General features: G+C 39.0%; 1 protein-coding gene across 3 annotated transcripts in view; it reads right to left on the minus strand.

The window, feature by feature from the left end:
* LOC136858225 (N-acetylated-alpha-linked acidic dipeptidase 2) overlaps nt 1-14,699 on the minus strand; it is a 277,870-nt gene that overhangs the window by 45,403 nt on the left and 217,768 nt on the right. For all 3 annotated transcript variants that reach the window (XM_067137610.2, XM_068225454.1, XM_067137611.2), the window contains exon 10: nt 468-617. In XM_067137610.2, the coding sequence (XP_066993711.2) occupies nt 468-617 (150 nt within the window). The remainder of the gene's footprint in view (nt 1-467; nt 618-14,699) is intronic.

Raw genomic sequence — 14,699 nt, forward strand, 5'->3', positions numbered from 1 at the left:
TCACCTGGATAAGTATTATTCTGTTGCAAGTAGGCCTATAAAAAAATATTCACAACGGAGGGAAGAAAAAGAAATCTAGCCTAATTGTAGTTTAGATATCTTATGACTGGGCGAGTTGGCCGTGCGGTTAGGGGCGTGCAGCTGTGAGCTCGCATCTGGGAGATAGTGGATTCGAACTCCACTGTCGGCAGCCCTGAAGATGGTTTTCCATGGTTTCCCATTTTCACACCAGGCAAATGCTGGGGCTGTACCTTAATTAAGGCCACGACCGCTTCCTTCCCATTCCTAGACCTTTCCTGTCCCATCGTCACCATAAGACCTATCTGTGTTGGTGCAACATAATGCAAAAAAAAAAAAAAAAAATCTTATGCAATGTAAGTATGCATCAGAAAATACTCTGCAAGATAACATAAAATCCAAAACATATACAACAGAAAACCTGTAGTAAGGAGACAAGAAAATATTACCTTGATCTGAGGCATCAATGTTGAAGTAGGCCACAGTTCTGGAGTCCAATAGACTTGACCATTCACTGTTCAAAGGTACACCATGAAACTGTCCACCAGTCTGAGCGACTCCCCAGCTACAGAAGACAAGAGTGCGGCGGGGTCTCCAGTCTGGTGAAGACACACTAAAGTAGAAGTCTAATATGTGATTCCTGCATCCTTATCTAGAAACTAATTCACATAATTATGTAAAGTGAAAAATATGATTAAACAACAGAATAATAGGAAAATAAATCTGTTCAATGGTTCCCTGCATATTTAAAGAGACCCAAGCACAACCTCCTACACAGATTCTTTCATCCGAAGACTAATAGCATATGATGCCCATGTCTTAAAAGAAAAAAAAAAAAGTTAATGTCATATCCAATCCTGAACATAAAGATCTTAACTGAACCAAGAATTCACCAATTAAACATTCCCAGCCAGGATTTACTTGCAGTAGAGTAGATTATTTGTTGCAACTCTACTGGTCACAAGCAAGTGATCACGTATCCAAGTATTGATCACAATGACTCCTGCAACATTTCTGGATAATACAAAGGATCTACTTTTGCAACATGATTATATTCTTAGCATAACCACACTTGCACAATGAAATATCAGTTGTAAATGGAGGAACACTGAAGCCATGGTACACCAAAAATCTGAAATTTTTTTAGTTCAGATAAATAAGGTTTGTCTACAAAAATAAACTGCACTTAAACCAATCCACAGGATTCTTATCTTTTCTATCAGAATTTAAAACAAACAATGATTATAAAAAATTAAGTTCCCAGAAGGAAACCATAATTTAATTTCACAGACTACTAATATTAAAGTATTGATGATGATGATGATCGTATTCAAGTACCCTGAATGTTGAAAGTCCTTTAGTATTAAGCGGCCACAATACCTTTATCACTGACTGTAATGAAGTCTTGGAGTTGGGATTTCACAGGGCAGTTTGGACAGTGAAATATATGCTCAAGATCTTGAACTGCACCACAATCACAATCAGCATTCTGCTTGTAACCCCATCTTTTTAATCCTTTTCTATCGTGAATGAGCCTGCTGCCACACCAGGGGTGAAACACCGTTAATTTCACAATTGGAAAGGCCAATCAACCTTGACTGCTTTAATGATATTTTAAGTTATCTACAAGGTGAATCATAACTACTGTATCCCCCCCAAAAAAATCAGGATGCTCTTCATGTTATGTTAACACATTCACTGCCAGGCATTCTGAGGTGATTTAAATACCCTGTGCCAGACATTTCTAAGGGAGATGAACTGATTTGACATAGTTACAAATAAAGGTGCATATAAAGAAAAGTAGCATACACAATAGCATGAAAAATTCAAGTTACCTTCAGTAACATTTTAAAATGAGTTGAAAGCATTTTCCAGGCATAACTTTATGAATAGGGGAGTAGCAAACATATTTGTTGTCCAATACATTTCTACCTTAGGCTTTTTTATGATACCAGTCATCATCCAGTGTCCTAAAAAAATTCCCATCTCATCCAGAGTAACAGTCCTCCAATTATCATACATGCAGTATTTAGTAAATGGTCTTGCTACTGTGCTCAAAAATTGTTCCGCATATCGGTTAGAAATGACAGATATGCCGGCGTGAAACACAACATGAAGTATACCATGCAAGATTCATCACTAGGTAATTTACTCATACCTGCGATCTACAAAATATTTGGCATGTGTCCAGGTTAAATTGTGTCTGACCAGTCATCTGAATCAACACCAGATATATCCTCCGAAAATAAATTGTTAACTATTGCTGGACCAACCTCATCAGGTTCAGCACTCGCAACTTCTTCAGATGAATCACTATCACTTTTCTCCATACAAGGCATTAAATGATTTTCCGACTCACAATCAGCACACACTTCTTCTAAGATACCCCACATATCACTTTCTTGCAAGTAATCTGCACTTCTGTACGACTTACAGGCCATTTCACAAGAGCGCAAGGACACTGAGAACAAACACGCGGTTACTCAACAAGTGAAGATAGCACATGTTCGGATGTCAACAGGAAGTTAGTTTACTAAGGAATGTGGTTCGCATGTTTATCGATCGATACACTGAGCCTTCATTTTGAATCTGTGAAAGACTGCATTTGGGTGACATCTGTGGAAGCTACAATCAACTATTTGAACATATGCACTTAAACATCAATCAACGTGCTTGGCTATGAGTGAGTTAAGAATTATGGTGCAATTGGATTGGGGGAGAAAATTTTCTTTTCGAGAGAATGAGGTTACTTTGTTACTTCCGGAAGGGTGATTAAATCTGATAAACATGCCGTATTTGCTGTCACAGAGCCAGCTACTGTCTATTGCTGTGCATCAGGGAAGGGAAGGGAAGGGAAGTGGGAGACGAATGCGAGACACACCGCACATCCTGAACCAAGTCCAAAGGTCACTACTAGACCGTTGTGAACTGAGCATCAAAGCGGGAGGGGGGCATATTGAACATCTACTGTAATCAAACCATAGGGTGTATTGTTTCCTTCATATTTCATTCCATTAACAATGTTGTGAGTGAAGGAATACACAATTGTGGGGTGGCAGCATTGAATCTTCAAGCATGTTAAATAATAAAGAACGTTACTGTGACCAATAGACGAGAGGAGAAGTGATCTGCTGCATTCCTTGACTGACAAGTGTGTCTGAATTACAGTGCAGTGTGTTTTTGTACTGTATGTGCAGTTACGGCTGTTTAATAAACAAACTGTGGATATTGCCTATAAGAGACAATACTGTGCGAGTCCAACAGCCCGCCTGGTGGCCATGATCGTTAAGGCGCTGAAGTCTAAAAACGGTCTAACACCGAGCTTAGCCGGTTCGAGTCCCGTTGGTCGAAAAAATTTTCACCATCAGAATGTTGGCCGGCAGGGTAGGGGAGGTGGTGGTATACAATTTCTAATCACTAGATTGCGTGCCAAAAGCCTGGATAAATTCCAAACCTCTCCGCAGTGCTCATATGGAGTGAGGGCATATGACGCTGTTGATGGTGATTCGTCCGTCGGATGAGGACGTTAAGCCTTGAGCAGACCCCTTGGTGCTATTCGACAGGAGTAGGCTATGTGCCGGCACCGGGTTTCACCCTCTCCCTACTATCATATATCACATCATTCATTTCATCTCTCATTAACTCCTCTGATGAGGTTGACGTCAGGAAGGGCATCCGGTCATAAAAACCACCACGACAAATTCATCTCACCTCATACCCGACCCCGTAGGGAAACGGGACAAGGGTTGGACAAACAAACTGTGCGAGTCCAACAAGAAAACTTGTGAACTTGTGCATTATCTCTGTCTGCATCATACACCCCACTTACCCTCCCTCCTCTTCTCTTCCCTGAACCATGGCAGCAGCTTGTCCTCTGGCATAGCAAATACGGCGAGTTTGTCCATTTGAATTGCGCACCCGGAAGTAACAAAGTAACCTCATTTTCTCGAAAAGAAAAATTTTCTCTATCAATCTGATTGTACCATTGTTCTTAACATAATACGAAAAGCATCCCTGTTTATCTTGTTGGTTTTTTTTTTCCTTTGTCAGAATAGTTATGATACACCTGGTATACTTAACTGGCAGATTCATATGGTATATGTAAGTTTCTTACACTATCATCGTTGGCTCTGAAAAGATCTTGTGTACTGAATTCTGATATTGAGTCTCAACCTTCAAAGTATACTTACAACAATAGGGCTTTACAATGAAGTTCATTTTATGTAATAAGAATTCTGATATGTCATAGCTAAGACAAGGATAGTCTGGTTGCCAGACTGCTCTTGTTTGTTTAGCAACACTCAAGAAATATCTGCAGTTCAAGGTACACCATTGATATAAAAAACTTCAAACCAAAGATTGAGATGTATAAAAATTCTTTTTGGAGCTACCTGAGGAAAATTACAGGACACAGCATTACATATAATATTTCTATAAAAGCAAATATGAAATATGGAAGTGAAGTGCTTGCTGCCACCCTGATGGATCTTGGCCTACGAAGTGACCACTGCTCAGCCAGAAGGCCTGTGAATTATGAGGTGACGCATAGCACAGCCTAATATACACAGTCGCGAAGCTCGGCACATTTTTTTCATCCATGCGACTGCAGCGCTCCACGCGGCCAGCAAGCCACCGGTCTTCTGGGATGTGTAAGTTGTATACGTTTTGTGAGGTAAGCGTGAGGTAATTACATTATAGATGATCGGTTTGCTATTAAATTGAGATGGTATTTACGAAAAGATGTGTGTGTGGCGCAATAAATTGCTCAGTTACAAGAAGACACCAGAGCTATCATTCTTTAGGTTTTCTAAAGATCCTCTACAGTAAAGCCTGAATTACTGTTTACATTTTCGGATAATAGAACAATATTGTGAAGGTTCATAAATTTAACTTCAGATAAGTAGGCATTTCGTTCATCAATGATTCAGGAATGTAACTCATAGTGAAATCCATCCAATTATAATTATATGAACTTAAATAACGTTTTAACGCAACCGTAACCTCTAACACGTAGCGGTGTTGTAATTTATAATGTGTATAAAATTGCTTGTCGCCTCTGTGTAGTGGTTAGTGTGATTAACTGCCACCCCCCGAGGCCCGAGTTTGATTCCCAGCTCTACCACGAAATTTGAAAAAAGTGGTACGAGGGCTGGAACCGGGTCCACTCAGCCTCGGGAGGTTAACTGAGTAGAAGGGAGTTCGATTCCCACCTCAGTCGTCTTCGAAGTCGTTTTCCGTGGTTTCCCTCTTCTCCAGGCAAATGCCGGGATGGTACCTAACTTAAAGCCACCGTCGCTTCCTTCCCTCTCCCTTCCGATCTTTCTATTCCCCACAAGGCCCCTCTTCAGCATAGCAGGTGAGGCCGCCTGGGCGATCTACTGGCCCTCCTCCCCAGTTGTATCCCCAACCCAAAGTCTCACGCTCCAGGGCACTGCCCTTGAGGCGGTAGAGGTGGGATCCCTCACTCAGTCCGAAGGAAAAACCAACCCTGAAGGGTAAACGGATTAAGAAAGGCAAGAAAAGTGCTTGTAAATAGTTGGAGGGCTGATTTATTGGAGAAACATGTGAACTATTTGTACAATAACATAACGTTATGTTCGAATCATTTTGGAGACAGCCAGTTCATGTCAGCAGAGAAGAAGAAATTGTATGGAATCTCCGCAGATTTCTTCGAACCGAAAGTTATCGATAAGAGATGATTAGCTCGTCTCAAAGGAGCACATCACACAGTCATACGTTGCACTGACAGAGATAGGTCTTTTGGCAACGGGGGGATAGGAAAGGGCTTGGAGCGAGAAGGAAGCGACCATGGCCTTAATTATGGTACAGGCTGCTTTGACAATGGGAAACCACGAAAAACCATCTTCTAGCCTGGCGACAGTGGAGTTCGAACCCACTATGAAATGTAAGCTGATAGCTACGCGACCTAAACCGCCCGGCCACTTGCTCGGAGGAGCCGAGAGAACATGGGCTGTTTTCAGGAATTTCCTGTATGCTCACTAACTTGGATGTGCTATACTATTAATTCCCTAATGTAAATACCTGATTTTCCACATTAATGCTCTGAAGGTACTAAGTCATTAGTGTGGAAATGATTTGTGAAACTAAGATTAGATTACATTATGATATTTTGCAATGAAAGTTTTCAGTGTCATAAAACAAAAAAGCTCAAAATTCAGCCATTTAAGTTCCTGAGATCTTTGAATATTATTTGAATTGTTTTGTAGTTCATTTCTATTTTTATGATTTATGTGAAAGTATCAAATTCTGTTCAATAATAGGACTTCGAAATTGGCCAAGACCTTAACTACAGTGGTATGATCAGTTTTTCCTTCGAAAATAAACTATTGTTATTTTCCTTTGGTATTATTACCATGCTGTAACAATAAGTAGTCTGGTGTATCAACGTATTTTATTAAAATGTACGATTAATATAGTTGTCGAGGTGGTTACAGTTTATAATTTACGTGGGAAAGTGCAATCAGCTGTTGGGTAGAGAATTGTTCCGGACAGTTAGAGCTTGCTGGCCGCTACGATCGCTGGTGTCGTTCCGCCTGTCAACAGGATGCTATTTCATCACTAAGGAGCTTCGCGACTGTGTATATTAGACTGTGACGCATAGTCAGTGCGACGAAGCCTCTCGGCCATTATTCTTGGCTTTCAGACCGGGTGTGGTGTCTCACCATCAGCTCAATTGTCTACAAATAATGAAGGAGGTGTGATAAAAGCAGCAGTTCTTTCTTTTGATAAAATTTGCTTATCAATTCCTACAAAATAAAATATGCAACTACTTATACATGCAAAAACTCAAATACAGGCTAAATAAAGAACAGATATACCTGTTTTTACACACTATAATAATAGAGATATTAGCAATTTTTGAAGTTCTTGGTCTTATACAAATTTTAGCCATATGCGGATGATGGAATGAATAGGAAGGATGGTGGAGGTGAGGTATGGAAAAAGAACACAGGAGTCTAAGAAACCTATCTCCACCTCCCCTTGATTTTTACTGCCACTACTTGGCAACAGTTAGTGAAAGGCATCCTGTAGCTTCATTCTGCTACAAGAGTTCATACATTGAGTATTTCATATGCTGTCTGTCTTCATCATCCTCCTTTCCCCTTATCCAACTCCTGCCGGGTCAGGGCATTTATGGTACTTTTCCACCTTCCTCTCTCCTTCCACCATTCCTCTTCCATCATTTTGTCCCAGTCCAGGTTTCTTCTTGCACTCCTCTTTATCGAATCAATCCACCTTGTTCTAGGTCTCCCCATTGCTTTTATTCCCTCAAACTTAATCTCCATCATCAGTTTTGGTATTCTTTCCTCCTCCATCCTCTTTACATGTCCGGGGCCGATGACCTTCGATGTTAGGCCCCTTAAAACAACAAGCATCATCATCTTTACATGTCCAAAGTCTTAAGTTTATTCCTATCAATTCTCTCATTTAGGTTTTCTATTCAGACTTCCTTTCTAACCTTCATTTCTCACTGCCTTTTCTTGTCTTTCCTATTGTACTTATGTATTTCATTTCATTGGCTTGAATTTTACTCTCCTCCCCACTTGTCACTGTCCAAGTCTCAATCACATAAGCCAATATGCATGCATAATGCATTTTGTACATTGTATTTACACTTCCTTGTTATCTGTCTTACCCGAGGACTATTTTAGGATTTACAATCATATTTCTGAACTGGCCTGAATCAAAGTATTGTACTGATCTAGATTATTTATGAAGACCCCCCCCTCCTCCTCCTCTAAGAAATTTCATCTTGGCTGTCTGTTGTTTTAATGTTCAAGTACCTGCTTCATATAACAATATTGGTACCTAACAAATCACGCACAGAACTTCTTTGCATTTCCCTGGAACTTCTTGGTTCTGCAGTATATCCCTTACACCTGTAGCAGATTTAAGCTAGGCCTGTTTTAGAGGGAAGGGCCAAGACAATAAAAAGTATGAAACCATAGGACTTTATTAACATGAACCAGAAAAACACGGTCCTGCCATCACTGTTTCACACACAGTAAAACAACTATTGCATCGGTGGTTATAAATAAAAATTTATAATTTTAACTCCAGTGAAGGGTCCTGTGTAGAAAGAGTCTGGTTATTCATTCCCTGAAACTATTTACAGTTACCTATACTAGTAAGACCAAGCGTAACTATCTGCCATCTACAGGCAATTGCCGCAACTTTAAGGAATCAGGTTGAAAGCCTGATAGATGGTCTGGTTGCCCGACTCAACAGCCTGTGCCAGCTGAAGAATGGCATGAATGGCAGTCTTATGGCTGCAGGTCGCTTAGGGTTTCCTTCCACTGATATTTTATAGACCCAAGGCAGGATCCATAGTGCCAAACAAGACTTGGCGCAATTTATAAAACTCCAAGAATTGAAGAATATATGTTGAAATAAGGCTGAAACCATACAGGTTAGTTTAGCAGGATATTTGAATTTTATATGATTTTTATCATGTTTACGAACATCTTAATTTTAAGCATAGGGCCATGGCACGGCGGCATTGCAGCCGAAGTCACCACTGCCTTACTATCTGATAAAAGCCATTTACTTGTTGTACTGTCTTTTCTGTCTTCGCAGTTATCTTCCCATCTTCTGTGATTACACTTCCCAAGTATGTGAAACCTTTTATAACTTCTGTTGGTTTTCCATTTACAGTATTTCTATCTCCCCACTTCCTACCTCTTGTCATTACTCTTCTTTATGCTCATTTTCATTCCGAACTCCATCATCTGATTCTATACCTTAACTACTTCTTGCACTTCCATTTCATTTTCTCTCCATATCACTGCATCATCTGCAAACAGTAGAGCCCTTGCTGTGTTTCTTTCCTTTTACTGTTTTACACACTTGTGGATTTCATACATGACCATAATGAAGAGTATGGGAGACAGTACGTATCCCTGTCCTGTATCCACATCACTCTCATCTAGTTCAGGTAACGATGCAGCCATCAGATTGTTACCGACGAAACATTTAGAAGCCCTCTCTATTTACAATTTTGGACCTGGCAAAACGCCATTGAAATCTGTCTCTCTTATATTAATTTACTACTTGTTTTCTCCTATTATTTTCCTATGTGACTGGATGTCACATTTCTAATTTAAAATATCTTCTTCGCCATGAACGCAGAGTCTTATTTTTAAAAGACATCTTGTCGTGTTTCGGCTGCTCAGCGATTCAGCACTGTTCAGTCTCTGCTTCATGGTGCTCTCTGCTCTTCTTGGCGCCGTCTCTCTCCGGCCAATCAGAGCACAGTTTCAATATTGCGCCGCCTTCTTCTTCATGTAAGTCGGCAGCAGCCAAGATTTGCTTCTCTACCACGATGAGGATAAGACGAGTGTGAAGTCAACGCTCTGTTCTGGCTTCAGACCTAAGTATGGATGCCGGATAAACCTTCGAGTTTGAGGATATCTTTCATCCTCAGAAATTTACATTAATTTTAATCTTCTATTTACCTCTGTGTTCGGGGGATTAAGTATACCTCATCTGAGGTACATCTTTGTGAGTATGTAACTCCATGTTACAACATCATGGGAAGCGTCATCTGATCCGTACGTCTCTTAACATTCTATTTTCCTCATTAAAGAATAACTTAATCAATGGTGCTTTTGGCCTATAAAGAAAATGCTACTACTATTCAGTTTATCTTGGTGCTTGGTATGAATCTTCAAAAATTTGTGCGTTCCTTTGAACTTTAAAATAAACAACATTTTTCCTCCTCGATTTTCGTTTAGGTAATCGGGTTTCTCTTTCGTGTATTATTGGATCACTTTACTCCCATAGTCCCGGCCCCGTGGTGTAGGGGTAGTGTGCCTGCCTCTTACCCGGAGGCCCCGGGTTCGATTCCCGGCCAGGTCAGGGATTTTTAACTGGACCTGAGGGCTGGTTCGAGGTCCACTCAGCCTACGTGATTAGAATTGAGGAGCTATCTGCTGGTGAGATGGCGGCCCCGGTCTAGAAAGCCAAGAATAACGGGCAAGAGGATTCGTCGTGCTGACCACATGACACCTCGTAATCTGCAGGCCTTCGGGCTGAGCAGCAGTCGCTTGGTAGACCAAGGCCCTTCAAGGGCTGTAGTGCCATGGGGGGAGTTTTTACTCCCATGATTTTATTATTATTATTATTATTATTATTATTAAATAATATATATATTTTTTGGGGGGTAGTAACACTATTGTACTATTGTGACTTTAAAATAGGTATTATGTTAATCTGGTGGTTTAACGACCACATGGGTTTCCACAAGGCTTTCTTAGTTCAGGTTTGATGCGTTTCTTAATAGTTCATCCTTGGGTTACCTTTAATTTTATTTACTATTACTATTTTATGCTTTATATTCCTCTCGTTTCTCTTTTGTTCATGCATTGAAAATATTATTGTTGGATTTGTTTTTCATTGGTCGCTTCTTGCTTTTTTTTTTTTTTTTATAATGATGATCGGTTGCCATGGTGATGTTCATGTAATTTGAATGGGTTGATTGTTATATCACCGGATTGAGTGTAATTGATTTCCCTGAATTGGATTTGGATTTTTGTGTGATATTACATGTACATTTTCTCCCCCTCATGATTTTTGCATATTTTATCCCATCATCTGTATTTGTTCTCGTTTTCCTTTCGGGTGTGGTCTTTTAACGTATTCTTGACATTTTGGAATGGTGATTAAATTTTGTTGCTTGTGGAAACTCCTGGCATTAAGCTTCACCCTCACTGTTTCTCTGTGTTTCTTGGAACCTTTGGTTGAGTTTGGTGTCATCTTTATCTGCAAATCACTATATAGTGGTGAGTATGTTTTTGATGTTCCCTTGTGATGTTGAGATGCATGTTAGAATTTCTCATATCCTACAGACTTATGTAGTTTTGCACCTGTCTTTGATGTCAACTCTAGTGCCTTATGAGTAAACCTTTTGATTACATCCTTCATTTCTGTGTAAGAACTGTGTTTTGGTGTTCAGTTGTATCTTACTGACTAATTTTTCTTTGGTTTTATCTTGACATAGGTCACTACCTGTTTAAACTTTCTGGTATTTTTTTAGGCCAGTGGCATGTTTTAGCCCTGGGTCAATTGACTGTAGTTTAACATACCTTAAGATTAACATGTGGATCTTTTTATCCTTAAGAATTTGATTCCCCAATTTTGCCCTTTTTTGTTTCTTTTTCTTGTCCTGCCTTGTGCTTTTGCGTTCATGATTCCATGCTAACATATAATTTATTCTTATAAAATTTTTCCACCTATTCAATACATTCTACGTTTTATACCAGATAAAGTCCATACTGACAACCTGTTGTGCATAACTACATAGATAATAATAATAATAATAATAATAATAATAATAATAATAATAATAATAATAATAATAATAATAATAATACTACCTACTAATTAAGCTCGATATTTTCACTATTTACCCATGGATTTAGAGAATTGTTTCCAAGTTATACTAGTCCATTATACACTTGCATCAACTTCTCCATCACAGATGAACTGTATTGTAATTCTTCTATCTTTTCCCTTTTCCTGTCTTCATCATCATCATCATCATCATCGTTGACCAACTCCAGTTTCCCAGGTGTGGTATACGAACCCCTTCCATTTTGTTCGGTCCATGAATCATACTTCGTTCACAATCTGCTCCCAATCCTGACCTCTCTCCTCTACATCCTTCTTCACCAAGTCTGTCCATTTTTCTCTAGGTCTGCCCACTGGTCTCTTTCCCCTTATTTCTTTTTCATACTCCTTTCTTGCAAACCTGTTGGCACTCATTCTTTTCATATGACCAAACCACTTCAGTCTTGCCTTTTGGATCTTCTGGAGTAAGGAGTCTTCTAGTCCTATGTCTTCTGACTTTTTCATTCCTGATTTTATCCCTCCTGGTCTTCTGGATCATTGTGTGTAGGAACTTCATTCCTGCTGCTTGGGGATTCGAGTTGTCCTTTCTTGTTAATGTAGCGGTTTCCAGGCTGTATGTGAGGATAGGGGTGTAGTATGATTTATACAGTGTCATCTTGGTTTTGAGCGTCTTACGTGGAGGTAAACATTTATTGCTTTGCTGATTTGACTGTTTACTTCATATTTAGCTAAGTTATCCTTGGACATTATACTACCCAAGTACTTAAATTCTGTGACAATGTCCAGCTTAGTGCCATTTAGCATGAATTCTGGCTAATTGTCACCCTTCTGTACCTTCAACACCACCGTTTTAGCCTTGTCTATGTTTAATCCATATCTCTCCAACTCCTGACTCCACCCCTGCAGTCTCTCTTCCACATCTTTCTCTGAGTTACCCCAAATTACTACATCTGCAAATGCTTTTAAGTCTTGTTGTCCCTTTTCTTTTAGAGCCTTTAATATGGTATCCATTACAATGATAAATAATAGGGGCAACAAGGCACTACCTTGTTGTACTCCCCTTTTTGTCTCAAACTAGTCTGACAGTCCAGAACCGACTTGTACACAGCTTCTGATTTTCTCGTAAAGCACCTTAACTTTTGAAATGAGACTATCTGAGCTTTTGCAGGCACTCCGTAATAAGCTCCCTTTGTATGCTATCATAGGCTTTTTCGATATCAAGGAACAGTAGATATAAAGGCTTCTCTTTTTCCCAATGTTTTTCCATTAGCATCCTGACAGCATATATAAGAGCTGTTGTTGATCTTTCAGGCCAAAAAATGTACCATTACGTTACAGTTGCGGCGATAACTGTCATGGAAACAGCGGACAAGTATGGCGCGGAACAGCTTCAAGCGATATACATGTGTACGGAATAGAGACATAGCAAATCGATATTAACCGGTCACAGAGAAAAGAGTCTCCTAGACTAAACGACTATGGACCGTAAAAAAAAAAAAAAAAATTTGAAGTGAGCCGATTCTTAACTACCTTGAAGAAAAAAAAAATTACATTACAAAAGAGGATCAGCACATCTTACTGGCAGAGAAGAAAGGAATTAACATGTTATAAAATATTAAAGTAATATTATAAATATATGTCATTAAAGGATTTAACTGCCAATATCTGCAGGATTAACGAAGAATTTAAAGAAGAACGTTTTGTATTTCATCTGTCAAATACTGAAGTAAAGTGTGACTACAGCCGAATCAGACATTGAAGAGAAAGCGGCCAAAATTAATATTATAAGTGACCAGTTTATGCTAAGGAAAGCATAATCTACTGTTTCAAGTTGGAGGCAGTATCTGTTTAGGCAATAGAATTGACAAGAAGCAGGCTGAATTAAAGATATTAACAAAATTAAGAGAAATATTTATGACTGTTACGAGAATCACATATTAAAATTATACGTATTGGATAACCTGCAATTCACCAGGATAATATGTATTCTGCAATATATTTGTTGTTTTTTTCGTTCCATGAGAACTGGTGACAGAATGGAGTCCGCCTAAACAGATGGAGAAAGGTTATTCAAGATGAAAAAGCTCAAGCCAAGACGCCCAGCCGAAGCCGAACATGACGTAACCTTGGACTCTGGTGGCTGACTGTTCCAAGATGTCCTAGACGAGGAAGAATCCAACTGCGGAATGCTGTCACAAGATAAGTAATATGTTTTGCATTGTAATGAAACTGTAGTAAATTGCTGGAAAATATTTTGTTTAAGTGCAGGAGTGCACATAGAAAGAAATCAAGTGCCAAAGAATGTGTACTAATGTGTGAGTTTTAATAATTAACCGATGACATGTGCCATTTTAAGTAATATCACTGTAGTGCTTGCGTGATGGTTTAAGGTTAATAGAAACAAGATCAGAATGAGCATGTACATATTTAATGCCAATCTATTCGAAAAGACCGAGTAATGTTAGACTAGCTGTGGTTAAAGGAAATGTATGCGAGATACGTAACATAACCTAGTAAGTGTGGACAATATGATCTGCAGACATGGCCAGTACGATAATTGCATTGAGAGGAAATGATGAAATATTAGGAAGTTGCAGTCTGCGAAAGAATATTCAGGTTATGGATCAGTTTTTACCGTAACACAGAGGTTGTTGAAGTGAAGTTAAAGGTATATGTTTTTAAATATGGAGGTATCTGAAGGAAATGAAGTAATAGAAGGATAGGATGTTGTTAGTATGAGGAAATATGTTTTGTTCTTTGCGTGAGCAATGGATATTTGATTGTATAGCGAGTTCCTGTGTTACATATGGTATTAATATTGAAGTTAACACTGCAAATGAAGGATTTAGGCCATGTTTAATTGAATGTACGATGTAGTCCAGACACTATATGGTTCATAGTAGTGTTCAGATTAAAGATATTGCTAGGTTACTTGTTTATTACACGCGACGTAATGTAAATATACAAGAGTAAGATGGAGTCTCGCATAAATGTACAAGCGACTCAGCACGTTAATGTAGATTGGTAGAGCAGTTTTCTTTTGACCAAATGTTGGCACAGCGGTGAGATATTCGAGAATGTAAGTAAATGCAATGGCATATGATTATGAATTCATGTGGCATGATTTTTCGCAGACTCGAATGATTGATTATTATAACAACGGCACTCAATAGTAAGAATAATTGATTAAATATTGTACATGTGTAGATGCACGATTATAATTTATTCAAGTAGCAACGATAGGTATGTTTATAGCTGCATTGGTGTTTCTGAAACCATAGTTAAGCAACATATTACTTATCTCGTGACAT

Source organism: Anabrus simplex, chromosome 1 (genome assembly GCF_040414725.1).
Source record: "Anabrus simplex isolate iqAnaSimp1 chromosome 1, ASM4041472v1, whole genome shotgun sequence".
NCBI classification, from domain to species: domain Eukaryota; kingdom Metazoa; phylum Arthropoda; class Insecta; order Orthoptera; family Tettigoniidae; genus Anabrus; species Anabrus simplex.